At 41.8% G+C, this 24710-nt stretch overlaps 1 protein-coding gene across 1 annotated transcript; it reads right to left on the reverse strand.

The window, feature by feature from the left end:
• Nucleotides 1–534: 534 nt before the first annotated feature.
• On the reverse strand, nucleotides 535–24412 carry LOC100716426 (melanoma-associated antigen 8-like). Its single transcript, XM_003464380.1, has 3 exons — nucleotides 24237–24412; nucleotides 6613–6726; nucleotides 535–1591 (listed from the first exon to the last, which is right to left on the reverse strand). The coding sequence occupies exons 1-3, from the start codon at nucleotides 24410–24412 to the stop codon at nucleotides 535–537; spliced, it is 1347 nt and encodes a 448-aa protein (XP_003464428.1).
• Between the last annotated feature and the right edge of the window lie 298 nt (nucleotides 24413–24710).

Below are 24710 nucleotides of genomic sequence, written 5' to 3' on the forward strand. Positions count from 1 at the left end.
GTAAGAAGCCATAAATTGAGCCTCTTTTTGGAGTCCATCTAATTTGACATAAAAATCTTTCATATTTGCAAGGAGATTCCTAATCCAACCTTATATTTTCATAAATCAAATGAAATTTTTTCTTATTTTTTCACAAAATGAGGAAAGCTTATACAATTGGTGTAAAAGTCAAAATTTACATGTGATTAATGTAACACAGAATCACCTTCACATAGAAAGCATAATCAAATGTTAATCACAGAACACTAAAATATATGTGATATTAATACCATGTTTCAAATAAAAAATTGCTAGCTATTTCAAAGTTACAAAACAGAAACAAGACTTCAAAGGATCATAAGCTAAACGCATATCCATTTCCTAGTAGGCCAAATAGAAGAGATATCAAGATCGCATGCATGATATTTTGCCCCCTCTCTTGTCCCTTCACTGCTTAGAATACTACCTGCTTTCCAGAAACAAACACAAACTGGACCTCGTTTCACACGGAGTGAAAATTAAACCTCTGGTCTGGTTGTGGAATTCTTGTCCTTGTCACACCTCTTGCCCCTCAATAACCCTGTTTATACTTTGCTCCTCTCTTGAAGCCTCCACATATAGATATGGGTAAGACCTGGGAGACGCCCTTTCAAGCTGGGCCACATGCTCTAGGACTTTCATCTTGCTGGTTTCAGCATGAGCCCTTGGTCCCCACAGGAACTCATAGCATGCAGGATCGCTGTTAGGAATCTGCCGATACTCCAAGTACCCTTCCCGTACCAAATCCTCAGTGATGAATTTCCAGGGCTCTTCAGTAAAAATGCACTTCCTCTCAGCTATTACCTTCCTTCTTCTCAGTAGTTCCTTTAGGTCTTCTTCACTAACATGGTTGCCTTTTATGAATATTACACTCAGGATGAATATCAGGAGGTCGATTTTGGGAATGATCTGATCATCATTATCATCCAGTATGCCATTAAAAGTGAGTCCCAAGATGGGAACAAGGACATATGTGTGGCCAAGGGGATCCACTTCCCTCACTTCAATGCCAAAGCCAGGGCAAATACAGTAACAGAGTTTCCTGAAGATCAGAAGGAAATGCTCACGACAATCCTCTTCCACATTACGCAGCATTTCTTCCTTGGTGATCTGCTCTTTCTTTTGATACTTGCGGAGTAAGAATCGTATTAAGTTACCCAACTTGTCATCTAGGAACCTGCGGTTCATGATCTGAGTGACGTTCACCTCCTGTGAGGTGCATGAACCCTCTGGATCTTGCCTGACAGAGCACTCATTAGTTAGGGTCATTTGACCAGAAACCATGGCAGTGGGGGTGGCACAGAGTCCCTGAACATCCTGAGGACAACTTGGTATACCAGCTCCATGCTCTTCTCTTGCTGTGGTTCCAATTACAGTATAGGAGGAAGAGGATACGGAGGACGCAGTGACTGCTGCTTCTTCTCCCTCTTCCTTGAGACCCTGCACACCCATGAAGACCTGTGCACTACTCTGGCCCGGATGGCCTCCCTCTAGCTTGCTGTCTTGGTTCCTCTGACCACGGAGCATCATGATTTTCTGTGCAACAGCAAGACCTTGTTGAATACTTAGATGCCTGGAGGAGAGAGGGAGACTATTAGTGTTCTCAGCTGAGAACAACACACTTGTTGCCTCCCACAAAGGCCCATTATAGGTCTTCTCTTTGGGGGATGCCTTATGACTTTAGAATCCTGTCCTCCTGCATGCAGAGTCCGCAAGATCCTGCGACATTAAATGAAGCTGCTTTTCAGGCTGCAGTTGAACTGCATAGCACAAGGCTCTAGGGAAGACAGTATAGCGTACAGAGCCTGGGGACTATGGAAACCCTGCTCTGAGGCAGGTGAAATCCAAGGTTCACATCAGGACACATATCTCACCTTGACTTCTGACACCGCCAGGGACTAACTTGCTGTGTGAACTGAGGACACTGCTTCCCAAGGAAATGTTCAGCGTCTGGATCCTGCAGTTCCTGTAAGACACACAGAAAGCCCCTCAGCCTGCAGACCCCAAGCACAGTCAGGCTCCTTCCACACTCACAGGAAAGGTGACCTGTACTCTGTGAGCTCTTAATTGTTCTGGGTTGTTGTCCCCTCCCTGCTCACTAATGCCTTGAGCAGGGCCTAGACCCTCATCTTCTGCTGGCCTGAAACAGGTTTTAAGAAAAGGCATTTTCCTCCTTGATAGGGAACTAAAGGCAGGAAGACAACACATCTGACCACAACTGCCTGGGGGCAACAGCTGGAGGTGGAAAACTTCAGTGGTGTCCATGTGCACCCCGAGAGGGAACCTGCTCCATCTTTATCTTGATAAATGGCTAAGTCTGGGACCCTCTCTACAAGGACAGGGTCACCTTCTTTTAACTACATCAGTATTGCTGTGAGACACTCAAAGAGGAAGTGGAAGAAAACTTTTCCACCTATGTTCTCTGGGTCTGCCACAAGGGAAGTGTTAAGGCTATTGTATTGCATATTCAGGTGAGTGTGTGCCCTCTGTCTCATCTAGACCCTTGAAGGATCCTGAGATCCTACTTATGCTCTCCTGGTTCCTGCCCCATTGTACCAAAGTCTTCAACTCACTGGGACCAATGATGTACGACACACACACACACACACACACACACACACACACACACAGAAACAGGGAGAGAGATGAGAGGAGAGTAGGAGAGAGACAGGGAGACAGAGAGGAGCCTCAGCTGAAAAAAACTCATGGGATTCCTATGATGATGAAAGCACAGATTGGATGTCAGAGGAACACCCACCCATGTGTGTCCAGATAAGGACTATCCTAAATTCTCACTCAGGAGTCTCATATTAAATTTTGGCAGATATAGGAACCACAGTGTGTCTCCTCATCAGATGGAAATCCTGTGCCAACCTGCAACACCATCTCAGATCCAGTGTCTCACTTCCCTGAGATCGCCAAGATTCTCAAAAGAAGTGAGAAGCCACTCATCCTGTCACTCAACATTGGGACTTTAGTGCTGACAGCAAGACCTGTGCCCATCACTTCTGTGATTCAGAACCAGTCTTACGGTTTAATCTAGATTTCTCTGGAAAGTTCCATGGGATCATAGGCAGGAGCTTTGGAAGGTGACTGGATTATGGGGGCTCAAATCTGGCTTGCACTGAGAAGTTAGAGCCTTTTCCAAAGAGGAGGATCTCTGCGCGTGTGACGGGGCAGGTGTCATCTCCCTTTCAGGCTTCTCCCTTCACCTTCTGCTTCCTGAAAGACAACTTTGGTGAGTGGGTTTTCTCCTACCAGGCCCTGCCAGTCGCTGTTCTGCTTTGCAGCTTGCTGACTATGGACAGAAATTTCTATAAATTATGAGCGCAAATCAATTTTGCTTTCATTAAACTGCATGTGTCAGATACTGTGTTTCCGTAATAAGCTCTTAAGTAAGGTAATCCCTGTGTGTTTCTGCAGTTTTTCCATCTGTCTCCTGTCAGTGCCTGCTCTTCCTCAGCTGCACTCTCCCCAAGATGAGCTGATTTCTCCCTTTGAGTCCTAGACCTCATCTCACTGATACCTCCCTTCCAGCTCCTGGTGGAAGTGAGCATGCTAATTAGGGCCTCCTGGGGCAGACCTGGGGGACAGGTAGACTCTATTGTTCATGGGCTGCAGGAACTGGCAGTTCCCAGGAAGGAGGTCCTCCGTTTACTAACCATATATATCTCCCTCTACTGACTTGTGGTCACTTCCTGGACCAAAGGTACTCACCTCCCTGAGTTTTCCCACCTGTAACCACTTAGGAGAATTTCAAGCAGTTCACATACAGCCACCCTCACAAGGATCTCCAGACTGATAACAGGGGATACCAGGTTCGGGGAGGGTGTTTAGCTTGTGGGTATGGGTTACCTTCAAATCATCAGTGCTAAAAAAAAAAAAAAATTAGCAGAATGGTGACCAATAGGGATTTGGCCCTTCAAAATTTCTGATTCAGGATGCTAAAAAATAGCATTTGATGGAGGAAAAAAAGTGGGAAAAAAGATAAGGATCCTGTGAGTTCTAAAGTTCAAATATGACATTATTTCTGCTGTATGAGAAACACAATTTTAGATGAGTAAAATTAAGGATAACCTTAAAGAAGTAGAAAGAACCTATTCAGTTAGGAAGGGGTGAGTGGGAGGGAACAAACAGTATTAAAATGTAATATATGTATGAAGAAATTCTCATAATGAATGTAATCATTATGTACTGCAAATATGTACTAATAAAAAAACCTACAAAAATATTAAAGACACAAACTACATTGCAGATAAGGGAAGAATCAGTCTAGGGTTCTTCCTTGGCTCCTGGATCTTGAGAAAAGAATGAAATGTGTAGAAGCAAAATGAAACCTGGAGAGTTCAGGAGGTCCCAGGAAGAAAAAGCAGTGTTTCAATGGACTGGGAGTTGCTCCAATCTTCAGGGACATTGTGGAGTTCTGCTCCCACAGAGTCCTTACAAGGATTCAGCAGGGAACTGAACTCTGTGAGGGTGCCTGCCATATCCATGGAGCGTGCAAGGGCTTAGCTTCCCTTCCAGGAAAGGGTTGCGAAAACCTGGGACTCAGATGAGCCACAGGACCACTTCACTTTGAGGTTGCTACTGTTACACTTCCGCAGTGGCTGGGTGAGAAATAGTTCAGGGAACAGCTGTGGAAGGCAATCACACTAGAAAAAGATGCCAAGAAGATTTGAGTTCAGTTGGGAAGCAAGCGCACAGATCCTGCCCCTGTAGTCAGAGCCTAGGGCAAGGCTGAATTGCTCTGGATTTCAAAATCTAGGCACTGATTTTTCCAGGTGTTGCAGAGATTAAAAAAAAAAAAAACAAATTGAAGAGTTTGTTCTTTGAAAGAATAAACAAAATTGACAAACCTCCAACTATTCCTACAAAAAGAATGAAAAAACAGACCCAAATCAAAGCAATTAGAAATGTAAACGTTGAAGTCTGCCAAAATTCAGATCATTTTAACTACTTTAACAACTTAGTAAAATGGAGAATTCAGAAGAAATGTATAACTTCCTATGCATATATGAACTCCAAAAGCTGAAAAAGTATATAAAATCTGAATAATCAAATATCAGTCAATGAAATTAAAGACTTTTTATAGAAAAGAACTACCCAAAAATCCCAGGCCCTGACAGATTCGTTGGCAAGTTCTGTGAAAACACTAGAGAAGATCCAACGCCAGTACACCTCGAACTCCTTAATGAAATTGAACGGGAAGCAGGATTCCCAAAGTCATTCCTGGAAGCAAGCATGGCCATGGTCCCCAAGCTACAAAGGAATACAAACAGAAAAGAACAACAGGCCAATCATTTTTGTGAATAAAGAGTAAGAATGCAGTAAGTCATCTGGGTGGAATAGGGTTCACTCCACCTATGCAGGAGCAAAAGAGGTAAAACGGGAAGACACGGTCTTAGCAAGGTCTTTATAAACAGAATCACAGGTACATAATAAATCATATCCAGAATCAACAAATATGATCAAATCAGATTAAAAAGCTTCTCAACAGCAAGGTGACACCCAGCATAGTGAAGAGATAATCTACAGAATGACAAATATTTGCCAGCTAATCCTCAGAGAGCGGACAGTATACTTAGAATATATACAACACAAAAAATTTAGGCTCCCAAACTTAAAAGACCCAAACAAGAGTTGGGCTTCTGAAAAGGATGGCACTTCTCAGATGAAAAAGTACATATAGCCAATGAATACCTAGAAAACTGTTCAACACTGCTGGTCATTCAATACGTGAAGGTTAAAATAACACAGATTTCATCTCCCTCCAGAAAAAATGGCTATCCTCAAGAAATCAAATAAGAGCAAGTGCTGGCGAGCCTTTGTGGAGAAAAGGAACACTTCTTCATAATTGGTGGGCATGTAAACTGGTACAATCAAGTGGAATTCAGTATGGCAAGTATTTTAAAAATTAACCCTTGAAAGTATATTCAGCTGAAATGTTTCCCTTCTAAGTTTCTTTCCAAAAGAATTAAAGACATCATAATACAGTGGAACATATATACTCATGTTTTTAGCAGTGGCACCTATAAATCTTGGAAGGAGTCTATATGTTCATCAATAAATGTATGGATAAAGAAAATGTGGCAATTACAATGGAGTACCAGTGTCCTATAAAAAAGGATAAATTCATTATTTGTAGAAAAGTGTATACATCTCAAGATCATAATGTTAAGTGAAATAAATCAGATATACAAACTTCAATATTAAATGGTTTCTTTTATATGAAACATCCCCTGTTTTGAATAAAGTCCAAAAAAATATAGACAGTAGTAAATACTGAGATAGATCTTTATCATATGGGAGGGAATGAAGAGATGGAGGGGGTGGGAAATGGGAGCTATGTCAATAAAAGGGGAAAAGGAGCTGTTTGCCCATGAGGAATATGATCCTTTTGCATTTCAAATATGTATAATATATACATACACATATGCAAATTTTCAAGACTTGCAGGGAGGGGATAGGAAGGACAAGGGAAAAGGATAAAAAGAATGAACATGTGTCATGTACTGTTTTCAACTCCCCTGATGAATGTAATCATTATGTATTATAAACATACAGCAATAAGAAGAAATCACTTTCACTTCTCACCTGGGGTCCTCTCCGTGATTCCCAGCAGACCCTGGCTTGCTCCCTTTGCTGACAGGATACGTCTTGTCCCGTGAGCTGGTGAAGACTGTCACAGCAAGGCCACCTCCCTGAGACCTGGGAGACAAAATGCAGCACATCTAGCACCTCTGTAAGGGTTTCCCCAGGCTGACCGAGGACGAGAATCCAGAGGCCTCCCGTGCCTGGTGCAGACCCAGGTGTTCATGCTTCCCCACTGCTGACCTGCAGATGCATCTTGCAGATCAAGGCCACTGTCTCCCCAGCATAGCAGAGGTGCAAGTATGGGGCAGGGTGACTCTTGTATGCAGCCCTGCCCGAGGCTGTCACAGCCTGCCAGCAGGGCCAGGCTTCCCATGACTTGGATCTGCTGACCTGAGGTCACACTCCTCAGACTGAGGTTCTCATTCATGACACTAAGAGCCAGTCATAAGGGTGCTGACATCTGAGAGAAGGTTACCCCTCTAATGTAGGGTGCAACGTCCCCTCAAGTCACCATGAATCTTTCCTTTGAGTCCTGAATGCAGGCCCACCTTTCCGTGTCCTGAGTTCTCCTCTCTCAGAATCCAGATAGGAATGCAGGACAGCACGGAGGTTGACAGAACAAGCCACCCAGATTCCATCTGTCATGTGTCCTGGGTCTCACAGTCCTGCCTCATTTCTCATCTTGACTGAGAAAGAGCCCATGTCTTCCTTTACCTGAGGCCTTTCTCTTTCGTCAAAGACCCTGAGGTCCATCAGACACTGTTGAAGGGGTCAAGAATCACCCACCTAATAAGCCTGCGTAGGGTTTTGCTAGACTCAAGAGCAGGGGCAGTTTTCTCTGGGGTCCTCTCTGCTCTGGAATGCAAGGCACCTTCATCCAAGAACAAGAGTGCTGCCACTCTCAGGCCTTACCTCTAATCCCCAGGTACCACGCCTAGAGCATGCTGGGCCTGATACCTGGGGTAGTGAAGGCCTCCAGGGCCTATTCCAGTTGGGGGCGGGTGGCCCCCCTCATTCCTTCTTCTGGGTCCTGACCCTGGTTCTTGGCAGTCTGATCCTTATCCTTGTTACATCATCGTCAAAGAATGGAGAGGATTCATTCTTGCAAGCCTGCCTCTGTTGGGTCCAGGACCAATGACAGAGATGGATCTAGATGGATCTTATTGTTCACAGACAGTTTTGCTGGCCTGAGGTTTCCTTACCCCCTTCAGGACCTCACCTGGAGTGGGAACAGGTTCTCTCTGCTCCTGTCACATGAAGGACAGACATCAGAGAGGCCCTCACATCTATCTGATGCCAGAGGCTGACTTGAGTGGTTGTCTCACCCAGACCTTCACAGAGCTGACAGGAAGTTCTAAAAGTAATTATTTCAGGGCCCTCTGTGCTCCCTCAGACCTCAGCTTGGTCTCTGCCAAAGCCTAAATGTCTGACACTCATGGATTACTAAAGCACAAAAGTCACCATGGGCATGGGAAGAGGAAGTGGAGTACCCTGGCAAGTGTGTCCCAAGTACAGGTCTGACAACATAGGCGGGTGTGTATTATTTGGAGACTTGCATCCTGGCTCAGGGCTTACACACTTACCCCACAGCTCCTAAATTTGACCTAGCTCAGTCCAGGTCCTCTCTGCTGCTCTCATCTTAAGCCTGGAACCCAGAACCAGGTTCTAGATTCTGTGAGTACCCTAATGCAAAACAAAGTGTTCACCTGAAAGCTTTCTACTGTATAGTGCAAGGCTGTCAACCGAGGGTTATTTTTTGGCCTCTGAATCTGGAATGGGGCTTTCTCTTTCAACCTCAGCTTTTGAACTAATCCAAGTAATCTGGGATTCTATATTGCCAGCCTACCTGAAGGGTACACTTCAGAAGAAGGCTGTGATATTCGGGGTCCGCTGTGACAGAGGCTCATCCTGACATATCTGTTACTGCGTGCTGCAGGACATATCTACTGTCTGTGTACAGCAGAGGTAGATCTGGATTTCTCTGTGATCTGAGGCTTCAGCAATGACACACAGCCTGTCACCGTGATCTAATTGAGCCCTGTTCTCGCTACTTCCTACACTCAAAGCACACAGGTCTCAGAGTAAGGCTCTGGCGTTCCTCTCTTGGTGCCCTGATACCGGGATGATGTCTTGAAAACTCCTCCCCCCAGGTACTGAGTGGTAACAGAGGTGATCTGGGTTGTTTGCAGATCTTCCCCCTGGCTTGGGGCTTCCTCACTGTGCCCTCAGGGCCTCTTCTTGGCCTAAATTATCCCGGATCTTCTTTGCTCCTCTTAGCTGAAGCACAGTCCTCAGAACTCGGTCCTGACTCTTCTGTGACTGCCCTGAGACATTTTTCCCATAATGCAGGGATCCCTTGAGCCACCTGACCCCAGGCCTGTTGCTCCTCCCACCTCAAGCACAGGCTTTAGTAAAAGGCTCTGATTCTCAGTTCCCACTTGAGGAGAAAAGGGGTTCTCTCCTGAGGATTCTGAACTGTGAGGGGCAAGAACAGCAAGAGAGAGTTTTTTGAACACTCTGAGATCCTCTCACTGGGGTGGAGATTCCGGAGTATCACCAAGAGCCCCTCAACTGGACCTAACTGATCCTAGGTTTTTGTGTTCTTTTTGCCATAGTTTGGTCCTCAGAACAAGGCTCTGATATTATCTAAGGGTCCAGCTAGGAAAAGAGGGCTCTCTTTTGAGAATTCTGTACCTTCTGGGGCAAAGCAGGAAACAGGCTTTACTGCTGCGTTCTGGCACCTCTCTCTGAGGTGAGGCTTCATGAATTTTCCAACAGCATTCAACTTGAATCAACTGACCCCAGGTCCTCCCTACTCCTCCTTCCTGAAGCCAGGCCCTCAGCACAAGACTTTGACTCCGAACTCTGTGTCCCCTGTGGCAAAATCAAGACCTCAAGAGAAGCCTTCCCAGGAGTGTAACGTTTAAGAACAGGGTAAAACAGGGTTGTTCCTGGTCCTGGTTTTTGCTGTGGGCCGTGTTCACTCACCACACAGCCCCTCAATGTGACCCCTAACTGAGCTCAACTCTCTCTAATCTCCTCAAGTAAAACACACAGCTCAGAGCAGGACCTCTTGTTGCTCTAATCCAAAACAGTGCTAGTGAGTGGATATCATATCTTGTAACACGCACAGGGTCTCAAAGGCTTGACAGCCTGAGACAAAAGGAATTTTGGGGGGCCCTTCCTCCTTAAGGATCAATGTCTTGGTTCCTGGCAGAGCCTATGCCCCAGCTCACTATGGACCTGATTCTGTTCCCCATTGTCCAAGCTCTATCTCATGGGCCTCTGCGGCTGCAGCTCACTGTAATAAATCAGCCCTCTGTGTTCCAGGGCTGACAGGAGAGTGTGGAGACAGCAGCCCATAGTCATGCAAAAAGGATAAAATAGCATTTCACCCAGTTTGATAAAATAAAAAAAAAAAAAACTAACAGGGAATCTTACTAAAGGTTATTTCTCCTTTGCAAATTAGACTCCAGCAATTAGAAAGACAGACAGAGAGAGAGAGAGAGAGAGAGAGAGAGAGAGAGAGAGACAGAGAGACAGAGACAGAGAGACAGAAGACAGAGAGACAGGAGACAGAGACAGAGCGCCAGGTAACACATTATCAAAAAATTTATTAAAAGTGACAGGCTAAGTGGGATGTAGCGAAGAACAGGAAAGCCCTCTGTCTCCTGATAAAACACCAACCTAAGGGCTCTGATTTAAAATATAAACACTCACATTTCTCTTTTACTTAATCATGAACAATAGCTTTACTTTCCATAAGGTGACTCCCACACACTTTCCCATCACAAAAAGACAGGAGGTAATCAGAGAGCCAAAAAGAATACAGATAGAAAGTGCTCAGGTTGGAAGAGCTCAGGCTCAAAGCCAGAGAACAAAAGAAAAGGTGAAAGGTCAAAGGCCTCCCCTCCCCCGCCACCCCTTTCGGGAGGGGAAGTGTTCTCTATGCCTAAAAAAAAAAAAAAAAAAAAAAGCTGAAGACAAATATACACAGGTATTCTACTTTCGATGCCCCCTAATCAGTTCTCCCAAGATAGCTGTCTCCTTCCTTTTCTCTCTTTTTCAATATTGACCCCCTACTTTTATTTTGAACTCTGCCTCTTTATTCATTACTGAAGCTGAGCGTAACATTCCTGGCAATTACGTCTCTTTCTCCACGGAAAGTGCGTGCATCTCACTACACCACAAGAGAAACATCTGGACAGTTTGGGGACCCTCTCTCTAGTTGGGCAATCTCTACTCTCCCCACAGCCCATCACCTTGACCCCCAACTGAGCCCCAAGCTTTCTAGTCCTTTCACCTGAAGCCTGATCTTCCACAGGCCCTCCTGTGGTTCTAATCCAGTGAGACCGTCAGTGGGTGCCGCATCCAGCCCCAGCCCCGTGCCTGGAGTTTGACAGCAGGGTTTTAGGCAGGCCTCTCCACTGGCCCCTCACCCTCCCTGGGAATTCTCACCTTGGTTCCTGGCAGCACCGGGATCCTTGTTTCTGTGGGTCTGAATCTGTTCCTCTTAGACCAAGAATCTGACTCTCGCTCCGCTCCCTTGGGTTACAGACTGATCTGGGTTGAAAATCATTCCTTGCAGCTCAGGAAAGACAAAACAGGATAATCTGGATTGTTCGGTGACACTCTCACTGGGTTGGGATTTTTACACTCTCACCTAGACCCTAACAGAGCTGGAGTTCTCCCTGAAGCAGGAAAAAGGCTATCACAGCTCTCTGACCCCGAGTGCTGGAAGGCAGAGGACATTACATCCCTCAGTGTGCCCAGAGTGTGACCGGAGAGGAATATCTGGAATCCAAGGGTTGCATTTGTCTTTCATAGAGATCATCACTTTGGTTCTTGGCAGAGCCTAGACCCCTGTCCTCCATGAACCTGAGAATGTTCACCTCACAGGAAGGATCTAACTAGGGGTCTGTGGGGCAGGAGGGAAGAGATTCTTATATGATTATAGAGTAACTACTGTTACCATGCAAGCTTCTCAACTACAATTTCTCCCACATTTTTTTGCATTCTTTATGTTCTGTTAACTAGCAATTGTGTTGAAAGTCAGCCCTCACCCACCAGGGTGGTTTCAGGTGCTTATTAGTAGAATCTCTGCAAACAGATTAGCTCAGGTTTCTTGGTGTCCTGCTGTTACAAGTAGGTCACTGGAATCTCTGGTATGAGTGTTGCTTCAGACTTTGTAGAGGCAGGAGTTTTAAAACTTTCTTCCATGCTGTCATGGGCCACCCGTGCGTGCTTCAGTGCAGACCCTCTCCTTCCCTGCCCCTCTCAACCACAGATCCCAGGTCAACAGTCTTCAGGCTCACCCAGGGCTTCTTCATGTTTTGATGTTTTCATTTAGTTGCTCCTGTGCATTTGCTAAGGCTTCATTCCCTCTGTCTTTTGTTTTTCAGGGTTAATTTAGCCACAAGGCTTTAGCCTAACTTGTTTGTTATTTTGGCATCTAAGAATAAGGCACCTATTTATTAAAAAATATGTAAAATCGAAATTTTTAGCACATTATTTCTTTTCAATAAATATGTTTTACTTCTTCGTTTATGTTAGAATACTTTTCTTTGATCCTGCCCGTCATTCATTTACTAATCATGTAGCGCCCTCTACTGACTTGTGGTCACCTCTAAGAACAAAGTCCTCAGCTTGGTGGGTTCTCCAATCTGCAGCCACTTAGAGTTGTGAGCAGTTTTTATACAAACACCATCACCAGAAAATCAGGGCTGAAAGTAGGAGAAGCCAGGCTCTGTGGGGTCCTTTTGGTTAGGGATGTTTGGTTACCTTTAAACCTTCACTACTGGAAAATAGCAGAGCGATGACCAATGGGAATGCAGCCTCTCCAAGATTTACAATGTAGCCTCTGGGAATTCACAACTTGGAGAAAGAGAGAGAGGCCTATACTTTCAAATTTGGTACTACCAAGCAAAACAGAATTGAGGAAAATTAGTCAAAACAAGATGGTGAGAGTAATACAGAGTTTCAAATCAAGTTAATAGGAAATCAAAGTGGGTTACTATAACATATCCTGCTATTTTTTATTTATTTTTCCCGTAATTAAAAGGATAAAAATAAAAAAGTAAATAATAAAATGGAGATTGAGATAAAAGAGGGCATAACAACAAAACAGGTCAAAGTGCAGGTCAAAGCATAACCATTTAAGCAAAATAGTGTTTCACCACAAGATAATCCCGACATAAAAGTAGTTCCCATAGTGTCTCTTTCCGTTAAATCTTGGAGTGTAACTTCGTATACTATAGCATCAAACATATCAAAACAATGTAAAACCATTCAAGGGAATGACAGTACTACAGGGTATTTAGAATCAACTAACAGAAAATGAACAATGGTTTCTGTATAATCTCCTTGTCTATAAAAGTTTTTGTTTATATTATCACATATAATAAAATCCAATAAGATACAACATGTTAAGACCTATGGAGACAGAAGAACAAAAGCTTGATGGGACTTGAAAACAAGATGATATTAAATCAGTACTGGCTATTATGATGTCTTGTTTTTTCCAAAATAGCTGTTCCTACCATCTAACCTTCTCTGCCTCATTTCTGGTGAGCTCTTTTTCTGTCATTAGTTGTCAGTTTGTCTTCATTTCATTTTCTGCTTCATTCATTGTGACCACTATTCATTCATTCATTCTCTGCCACTATTTCTGGAATCTTGGTATTTTTCTTTTTTAGAATATCCTGCAGTATTCTCTGTAGAGTTGAACTGGTGGTTGCAAATTCCCCTAGCTCCTCTTTATCCTTGAAGCACCTTGTTTTCCCATCAATTTCTAGGGGTAGTTGTGCAGGATATATCAATCTTGGCTGGAGGTTATTATCTTTCAAAGCTTGAATTATTTCCCCCCATGCTCTTCGTGATTTGATGGTTTGTGCCGAGAAGTCTGCTGTAATTCTGATGGGTGTTCCCTTGTAAGTGATCTGTTGCTTGTCTCTGATGGCTTTTAAGATTCTGTTCTTATATTGGATTTCTGGAATTTTGATTATTATATGCCTGGGTGTAGCTCTGTTTGGGTTGTAGGTGGCTGGGGTCCTGTATTCCTCATACATCTGAGTATCTTTACTTTTTGCTAAATTAGGGAAATTCTCCTGGATTATTTCTGTGAATAGCTTTTGTAGTCCATTTGTGTCCCTACTTCTTCTTTTATGTTCTTAATTCTTAAGTTATAAATCCTCTTATCTAAGCACTAAGGAGTAATAAAATCCAAGATGTGTAAATTTTGTTGTAAAAAAGAGAGGGAAAAAAAAAAGAAAAAGATCTCTAACGGATATAACAGCAAGTGTGTTTGGGGGTGTTAAATAGCTGACTTTATCAATGTTTTTGGAACATTGAACACAGCTGTTTGCAGTCTCCCTGTTTGAATGTCCACCTTGTGTTCTTTGATACTGTGATTTGAGGAACTATTTTCAAGAAAATAGTGTGTAATCTACTAGCAGGTAATTTCTTACTGTTATGGTTTTTTGTTTTGTTTTGTTTTGTTGTGTTTTGTAGTTCTGTATTGCGTGTACCCTTACGCCGCTTTGGTTTGTTTTGTGTTTTTCTCTTTTTCCTCTTAAATAAAAAAAAATCCTCTTATCATCTTCTAGCCTTTGCATTATTGCTTTTTTTTTTTTGTTATTTTCAAGAAGTTTTTCATTTCATGCTCCCACTTTACAAATCTGTCCTCCAGTTCAGATAATCTATCCTTAGTTTCTTTCAAGCTGTTATGTCAGCTTTCAATAGAGTTTTCAGTTTCCTGGTCATCTCTTTGAATCTGTTTCATGTATTCTGTGTTTTCCCTATTTTCTCCATCAAACAATTCTCCCCTTTTTTTCTGTTCTTCCATTCCACCATCTGTTTTTTTCTTGGGCAGTGCTTAGCATATCTCTAACTATTCTAATTATAGCTTGCTTTATTTCATTAAATACTTCACTTTTGAACTCATTTATGAGGCTCTGGAGATATCGCTTTATGTCTATTGGTGCCGGTCTGATATTGCATGTTTTCTGTCCTCATTCTCCTTTGTATTTACCTTTCCTGTATCAGTGTTCTCAGGATTGGGGGCCAAGGACTCTTTCTTGTTGCTCCCTCTTCCCATATTTTTTGTTTCTTCTATACAAGTGTAAATAGGAGGCCCAGTTTTTTTTTTTTTTTTTTTCTTTGTCGGTTACAGTTTGTTTGAATCCGCCAGCTAGGTGTTCCCACCCACTGCAGTGTACTAGGAAGACACAGATCTGGGCAGCCTCTGCTGGGCCCACCCCTCCAGGTCAACCTACTGAAGGCTTCACTGCTAGGGTGCACCGCCAGGCACTGGGACCTGGTTTGGGCTAGCCTACTGGGTCTTAGTCTGTGGCGTCACCCAGGCCAAGCGCTCCCCATCAATTCCACTTGAGAGGGGAATATGTGACTAAAATCACTGCAGCGACCTGTTCTGGCTAGTCTGCCCGTTCCCAGAATGTTCTCTGTTGGAGCCTCCTAGTCCATGGAAGAGTCCCCATTACCCTCACTCACTGCAGGTCAATGCAGGGCTCCCCACCTGTCCCGCTCTCAAGTCCATTCGCCAACACATCAATTTTGTAGCAGCACAATTTGTGATAGCTAAATCCTGGAAAGTGCCTGTATACATATCAACAGATACTGGATAAAGAAAATGTGGTATCTATGTATAATGGAACACTACTTAGCTATAAAGGATGAAAAATATGAGACATTTGTGTGAAAATTGATGCAACTGAAAAATATAATTTTGAGTAAAATAAACTAGACACACAAGTTTAAATACCTATGGTATAACTCCTTTGAGTGAGGTACAGTAAAAAGAAAAAGAATAATAAAGTATGGATAGACGAAGAAAAGGGAAATGGATCTTTATAATAGAGAAGTGGTCCAAGAGAACAAAGGTGTATTGTAAAGAGGAGAAGAAGAGAAAATGAACAGAATAAAGATATGCAATGTGCAGGAACCTAACAACAACAATGATATTATATGCCACAGTATGAACTAGGATTAATAAAATCAACAAGAATGGAAATATAGATAGAAAAATTAGAAGAAGAAGGAGAGAGAATGGAGGTAAGGTGATTTATTTATTTATTTTTTATTTTAAAGAGAATAAAACAAAAAAGGACAGAACAAATCAAATCAGAACAGAACAATGTAAACAACACAGCATAACAAGACAACCAGATATTAACAGTAGCTACCACCATGTCTCTTTCTTTGAAATAGTTGAGCATACCTTCACACACAATAATATCAAACATAACAAAATAGTATAAAACCATTCAAGAGAATAAAAGTATTACAGGGAATTCAGAACCAAATAACAGAAAATGAACAATGGCTTCTACAATATCTCATGTTCCATAAAATATTTGTTTATGCTATCACACATATTAAAATCCAATAAGACACAATATGATAGAACCAATATGATAGAACCAATGGAAATAGAAGAACAAAAGCATGGTAGGACTTCAAAGCAAGATGATATTAAATCGGCAATGGCTGCATAATGTCTTGTTTTCTTTAAAGTAGCCATTCATACCATCACACATAAGATAATCAAACAAAACAGAATAAAACCATTCTAACCAATGACTATAACCATTATAAGGCTTCAAAACAGTATAACAAAGAACCATGATTACCATGAAATCTTTATGTACTCTCCCATTTCTTATACTAGGGAGACTACAAGGTATTTTAAAAAACTAGTTGTACTATGTACATGCACCGACTTCCAAAGATGACTATAACCTTATATATTACAAAAAATACTAACAATATTTTTAAAATTTTAAAAAGAACATCAAAAAATAGAGAATTCAGAAGAAATTTATAAATCCTTAGACATACATGAACCCTCAACTGAAACAAGTACATATAAAATTAGTCAGTATCAGTCAGTGAAATTGAAGGATTTACATAGAAAAGCTGCCAAATAAGAAACACCAATGTCCCAGTGGACTCACTGACCGATTCTACAAGAACTTCAGAGAAGATCTAATACCAACACTCTTAATACCCTTAAAGAAGTTGAATGGAAAGCAGAATTTCAAAAGCAATTCCTAGAAGCAAATATTACCCTGACAAAACCAGAAAAGAATCCAGTCAAAGGAGATTATTACAGGCCAATCACTTTAATGAACATGAAGACAAAATTCATAGCAAGATATTAGCAAATAGAATGCAACAAATCATCAAAAAGAACACACATAATGATGAAGCAGGTTGTACTCCAGTGATGGTACAGCATGCACAAATCAAAAATTAAATGCATCCCAATAGAGAAGCAAGGACAAAAACACATGATAATATAAATAGGCATAGGAAAGCACTTGATAAAATCTAACATCAACTCAAGATAAAATCCCTGAAGAAAAATTGGTATAGGAAAACCTAATCTTAATCTTATAAGAGCCATCCTTGACAACCTAATCACCAAATTCATACTAAATGGAGAGAAGCCCAAAGCTTTCTTGCTAAAATCAGGAAAAAGACAAGGATGCTCACTCTCACCAGGCCTTTTCAACGTAATTGTCCAAACCATAGGAAGAGCAGGCAACAGAGCACCTGACCAGGGACATTGGTAGTCATTTTGCCTCAGTGTGCTCTTTATCTCTCAGGAAAACTTTGCAGATTCTGGGGATAAGTCCCCTGCTTCTTGCCCTGTGGAGGACCATTTTTCGCATCACTGTCTCAGGTGAGGATTCCTCTCAGCTTCAACTGTCATTTAAAAGTGCTGCTTAGAGGAGTCTTCCATCCTCTCAGGTTTTTATCTCAGGCCCAAGACAACTCACCTGAGGCTCTGATCCTGGGAAATTTGTAGCTTCATTAAGTCTTCCTGCAGAAGAATTGCATTTACAACACTCAAACTGCCATGGGTCCCCACTCGCCCAGGGCTGCTTTCTGCTAGACTCCAACCTGTCAAGCCTCTTTTTTATGACCTTCCACAAAGCCATCTCTCTATCTCTTGACATTGGTAGTATTCCTGAACAACACCATCCTACGCGTGGGTTTGATCCTGCCTGGCCTATTTTACCTCTGTTTCCATCACAGACAGAAATCCTTCCAAAGAGCACACGTGCAATTAAGGCTTGGGGATCATTGTGTCTATGAGCAGATAAGTTTCTTTATTGAAAGGGAATTTCTCTAGCATAATTGAAGAAACCAAGCAGATTCAGGTATACATATATTTTAATACTATCGGATCAACAGGGAAAATAAATAAAAAGCATGAAACCAGTTTTATCTGTGTATTTGTGGACTCTAACTTGATGTACACATCAAGTTTTTCTCACACATTTCTAAGGAAATTTCTACTCCATTTTTATTTTATCACAAGTAAAGTTAAAGGTTTGCCCATTGGTTTGATGAAATCAAAGACTTTTATACGTGGGATTCAAGGTGAATATTCACGTGGAATTAATATCATATCAACTTTTGAGCACTTCTGAGCTGACAATATGTAATGTGCCAACTAGTGATGATTTCTTAATGTTATTTTTTTGAAATTTGGTATCATTTCTACCCTTTTTTCTGTTTTGCTTTTTAAAAATAAATAAAAATACCATATTAACATAAAAATCACAATCAACTATCAATATGATAAACCTAAACATACATGTGAGATCAATATCACTCATCAGCAGATGTGCAAACTACTCCAATATTGCAAAAATGGCACAAAATGTCAACATTATAGAGAAAACTTTGTCAGTTTCCAAGTAGACCAAATAGAGCACCCATTAAGACACTACAACTTCCCTTCCTAATTTTGTTTTTAATTACTTAGAAAATGGCCTGCTCTCCAGAAACACACAGAAGAATGGGCCTTTCAACAAGAAGCAAAAGCAAGATATATGACTGAACAGTCCCTGTCCCTGGCACAGAGCTCCCCCATCAGTGGCCCATTCCTCATGTATGGGCAGCCTCTTGTTTCTCTGTCAAAGACTCTTTATATAGACCTGGGTATGACTGGTGATCTCCCTTATCCATTCTGGCCAAATGCTCTAGGACCTTCCATCTTACTGGTTTCAGCATGGGTCCCTGCATCTCACAAGAACACAGTGAGTGGAATAAGTATTGGTCACTTGCTTGATACATTAAATACCCTTCCTGTCCCAAATCCTCTGTGTTGAATTTCCAAAGCTCTTCAGTAGCAAAGCTCTCCCCCTGCGGTATCATCTCCCTTGTTCTCAGTACTTCCGTTATATCCTCCCCACCAGCACCTTCGTTCCTCAAGAAGACAAGAGGCAGGATGAATATCAGGAGTTTGATTTTTCAACGATCTGGTTCTCTTCTCCCAGCCTCCCATTACAAGTGAGGCTCAAGAAGGGACAAGGACATATGTTTGCCCACGAAAATCTGCTTCCCACACATCAGTGCCAAATCACACAGATGAACTCAAGAAGTTCCCTGAGGATCTGAGAGAAAAATTTGTTGCAATTGGGGTCTACACGGTGTAGAAATTCTGGCATGGTGATCAGTTGCTTCTTTATCAAAAGAAGTAGGATCTGCAGGAATTCCGTGATCATGTCATCAAGTGACATATGGTGCAACATAAGATGGACTAGCACATCCTACAAGGTCCATGGACCCTCCTCGTCTTGCCTCTGTATCCCTCACTGAATTGGATCTTTTGAGGCGAGGCCATGGTAGTGGGGTAGAGAAGACATAGTGAGGATTCGGGGAATATTTTTGTCCCAACCTGAGGAACTTCTCTTGGAGTAGTGTGCAATTGAGAATGGGAGGAAGGGAAGGTTTTATGAAGCAGTAGATGTTATTTTCATTCTCTGAGGTTTGGGAAGCAGCATACGCACCAGGGCCTGGCCTCTCTTTGGGTAGGACACCCCCCCCCCCGCCCATGCTGGCTACACTGGCTCCTCTGGCTATGCAGATATGCTCAGGTTCATTGGGAACAAACCATTTCAGATTTCCTCATGCTGGGAGGAAACTATACATTCTAATCAGAAAGAATTTTTTTCTAATTTTATGTTTTTATCTTATAGTCACCTTTATTTTTCTTTTCCCCTTATTTTATTTTTCATCTTTCTTTGTTTTTATCCTCTATATACTTTATTTTCATTTCTCTCATTTTTATTTCAAATTTCTCATCACTATTTCCCATCACCTTTACCTAATTCTAGAAATGTCCCGATAGTCCTGAATAGGATCTTCTCACCTACTTCTGTCTCTCTTCTTATATCCTATAGTGTAAGCTTCCATATTTTTCTTCATTTATGTCTCCTTTTCCAGCACACTATATCTTCAGTAGCCTCATCACTGAACTTTATTTTCATATAGCTAGTTAATGCTATAAAATTATGGTTGATATTTTTCTGTGATTAACAAAGCAATAACTAATATTTATCCATATTTAGATGTATGTCATAATTGGGTTATAATATTTGCAGTATTCTACTGCTAATAAAAGTAACTATTTTGTTGTGATTGCATGTTAATATGCAGTATTTCTTGGATAATATCACTGTAGCTGATGTGCTTGACATTTGCAGATCACATAATTGTTGATGATAACAACATTCCATTTGCCACTACTCAGGATTTCTTTGGGACATTAACGATACCAGAGTACATTCCCAGACAACACGGTGTTGGCACACCCACATTGCATTCTCCTCTTCAAAACTAACAGAGGTGGTCTGATCTTGGGACAAGGACTACACTTATCTGTTCTCAAAGTATATCCCAAGAAGAAAGTAGACTATCTAAAGAGGTATCTATACTAGCGAAAAAGTCTTACCACTCGAAATGCCATAAATTTCAGCATAAAACAAAGCAAACAAAAAAGAGAAACATGAAAACAGAGCCAAGAAAATTCTTCCTTAAGTCCCAGCTCCCTGAAAGCTCTGCTGGGCATTGTGGAGGAGAGTAGCATAAGCCACAACCAATATTATTTGAAAGGATTATAATAGAGGTTAGAAAGTACATCAGAGTGGTGCTTGGCTGAATAATAGAATATAAAACTGAACAGGAAATGGAAATAATAGCCAAAATGATCAAAGTGCCTTCAGAAGACTGCAACAAAAAGCTAGCCTAGCTAAACAAAACTATACAGAGCATGAATGAATACTGTAGCAAAAAGTTACAGTCTATAATAAGATTTTAGTCAGAAATCCAAGACATTAAAACATGTATTGAAAGCTTTTTCAGCCGAAGTAACTAAGAAGACATGAAAATTCCAAATGATCTAGTCAATGAAGTTGAAACATATATATGAAATATATTATATATATATATATGTATATATATATACACACACATAGGATATATATATATATATATAATTAAGAAAAGCCTAAGTCACGTTAGATTCACTGTCAAACTCATCAAGAACTATAGAGAGGATATAATGATAATGATCCTCGAACTCTTCAATGATATTGAAAGGAAAACAATATTCCCAAAGTCATTCTTGGAACCAAGCATTACCCTCATTTCAAAACCAGAAAATGATATAACCAAAAAGAGAACTATAGGCCAATCATCTTAATTAACATAGATGCAAATATCATCAATAAAACACTGGCAGAAAGAATGTGTCAAATCCTCCTGACGATCACACATCATGCTCCAGTAGAATTCATTTCAGAGTTTCAAGAATGCTTCAAAATGTTTCAATCAAATATGTAGTACACTGCATAAACAGAAGCAAAATAAAGCAGGGTCATTTTAATAGATGCAGAACACATGCTTGGCAAAATGAGATGTTCACTCATGATGGGAAACATGAAAAAATGAGTATAAAAGAATGATATCTCCATCTCATAAATGCCATCTGTGAAAAACCAATGGCCAAATTAACATCAGATGATGAAAAATGGAAAGCTTTCTCTCTACAATTAGGTACAAGACAAAAAAGTCCACTGTAACCATTTCTGCTCAATATACATCTCAACACATTACCCAGAGCAGTCAGAAAAGTGAGAGAAATTAAAGACACATTTATAGGAAAGGAAGAATAAAAATATTGTTATTTGGAGATGACATGAACTTCCTTACAGAAGACCCCCAAAATCCACCAAAAACTCTGAAAATTAGTAATCAAGTTCAGTAGAATCCCAGGTTACAAAGTTAACACACAAAACTCAGTAGTGTTCCTGTATACCAATAATGAACTCATTGAGACAAAAAGAGACAAACAATACCTTTCATGATAGCGTGAATAAAAATGAAATATTTCAGAATTAATCTAACCGAGGAAGTAAAGGATCTCTACAATGAAAACTGTAGTATGTTGAAAAAGAGAGACTGATGAGACTATCAGAAAATGGAAAGATATTGCATTACTGGAGGGACAGAATGAATATAGTCACGATGCTCATCTGTTCAAAACTATTGGTACACAAATATAATGGAACACCAAAGGTTGCCTCAGAGAACTGTCAAAAATAATCCTAACATTCATATGGCACCAGAAGAGATCGAGAGCAACTAAAACAATTCTAGGCAACAAAGGCAAGGCAGGAAGTGTCACAATCCTCGACCTTCAATTGAAGTACAAATGTGGCCTTAAAAAGAGCATGGTACCGGCAAAAAGCAAAAACAAACAAAACCCCCTCAAACAAACAAACAAACAAACACCAGACTTCCGATGTATGGAAACAACACCAAGAAACTTTAGCTACCTTACCCTTGACAAGGGGGCCAAGTGCTTTCCCTGGAGGAGAGGCAGCCTCTTAGACAGCTGGTGCTGGGGAAGCTGTCTATCTCCATACAGAAGGTGGAAGTTAGACCATATCACTCACCATGCGCTACACTAACATCGAAATGCAACAGAGACCCACATCCTCTGGCTCTGATCTAACTGAGCCCAGTTCTCACTGCTGCAGGTCTCAAAGCAAGGCTCTGTCTCTCCTCTCCTGGTGCCCGGAAGTAAAAGAGTGTAATGGCCTGAAAATTCCTATCCCCAGGGTGCTGCGCTGTAACAGAGGCAGATGTGGGTTGTTTATGGACCCTGTCCCTGGCTTGGGGCTTCCTCACTGTGCCTTCAGGGCCTCCTCTTGACCTAACTCAGCTCAGGTCCTCTCTGCTCCTCCCACATGAACCACAGTCCTCAGAGCTCTTTTCTGACTCTCCTCTCCTGGTGTCCTGAGGTGAAAAAGATGCTCCCTAGAGACATTTTCTCCTGATGCAGGGCTCCTCTGAAATATATGACCCTAGGCCTTTTGTTCCTTTCACCTGAAGCACAGTCTTTAGGAAAAGGCTCTGAGTGTCAGTTCTCTTAATGAGAAAAGGGGAACTCTTTTGACAATTCTTCACTGTGAAGTGCAGGTCCAGTGATGGAGTCTTTTCTAGAACTTTCTGAGATGGTCTCATTGAGTTGGGGATTCCTGAGTACCATCAGCAGCCCCTCACCTGGATCTAACTGATCCCAGGCTCTCTGCTCCTCTCACCTGAAGCTCAGTGCCCAGAACAAAGTTCTGTTGTCCTCTCACAGGGAAGCCTGTGAGTCAAGTTCTTGGTCTGAAGGGAACAGATTTGACTCTACAGAGGATGCGAGTTCAGACATTGCCTGGAATCAGGCAATATAATCCCTAGTGACATTGGAGGAACAGGAAGACTCCCCTTTATTCCCTGCTGTCTGACCTCAGACATAGTGTTGGAATAAGGGGCCACTGGACCCCTAACAGAGCTGGAGCCCTCTTCACTCCTGTCACCTAAAACACAAACCTCAGAACGAGGCCATCTCCCTGGCTCACAGTCAGTAGATATGACATCCATCATTGTGCCTAGGGTGTGACAGGTAGGGGAGTAACTGGATCTTGCTTGTCACCTTTGTCCTTCCTAGAGATCTTCACTTTGGTTCTTGGCACAGCATAGAACCCTGTGCTCCATAGATCTGATGTTCACCTCAGTGTAAGACTGACTCCCAGGGTTCCCTGGGGCAGAAGGAAACAGACTCTTATTGGATCATGAAGGAACTATGGCTACTATGCATGACTCACTGCTCTATTTTCTTATTTCTCTTGCATTCTTTATGAATTATTATTTTTCTGGTGGTAATTATTGTTTGTGTAAATTGTAACTGATGGGAATAGGGGTCATTATTAGAAATGAAATACTCCAGGCACATAAGGGCAAGGACAGTGTGCTCTCTCTCATATAATGCTTCAAAGCAGTCGAGCTTAAGGTAAAACAGTGACGACCGGAGGTTGGCAAGCACATGGGGAGAGTGGCTGAACAAGGCCGGGGCCCATTCGTGCGCACTGCACGCCTGTGCTGAGCTGTCCCTCTGAACCTCCCCAGTAACCTGTGTAATTTAGCCAGAGAATTCAAAGTAAGGTAACAGCTTTCAAGAAAAACAAAGAAATGCCGTGTGAGTTTGCAACCTGCTAGTCTGCCCACAGAATTCAAAAGTGACAGGTGACGCAATCACAGGATGCAACTCTTCAAAATGTCCCTGCTACTGTTTCTCTTGCTCTCTGGAGAGATAAACAGTTACACTTCACATCTAAAATGTCCCCAAAAGCCTCCCACTCAGGGAAAGGCCTGGTGAACAGATTGGTTCCCCTGGACCAACACGGGCGGGTGTGTTCTCTCGGGTCTCTGTGCTTCTTGGTTGAAAATTAGGGCTCAGAGTAAGGCTCCCCCCCTTTCACCTGTGGTTGTCAGGTGTTCTGTCCCTGGGATGAGAAGCTAAGGAAGAAATATCTATGTCCACATTAACAGATACGAAGCGCAGGTCGAGGGCCACTCTTTGGGAATGGACGGCCGGTGCTTTCAGAGCTAGTTGTCTCACTGCCCATCCGCTTTCTCGGGCCATCTTCAGGGACATCTTTCCCATCATTATTTGTTTCTGTGTACCGGAATATGTGAATGCTTTCCTGGACCCCACTCAGTTACACTGACGTGTTTCTTGAGTTATGTCAGGGTCTTTTTTGTTTTTAGTTTATAATTCCTGAAATGAGTTAGGGTAACTCTTTCAAATTTGTTCTACTTAAAAAGTTTTCTTTGGTTGTTACTGGTCCTTTGAACTTTTATGAATGTTTGATTTTAGAGTTTCTATTTGGATGTCATTGAATATATCAAGATATTTGGGGAGAATTGGTTATTATTATAATATTAAATTGACA

Source organism: Cavia porcellus, unplaced genomic scaffold (genome assembly GCF_034190915.1).
Source record: "Cavia porcellus strain 051 isolate PalLab524CR breed Dunkin Hartley unplaced genomic scaffold, mCavPor4.1 scaffold_3, whole genome shotgun sequence".
Classification (NCBI taxonomy): Eukaryota; Metazoa; Chordata; class Mammalia; order Rodentia; family Caviidae; genus Cavia; species Cavia porcellus.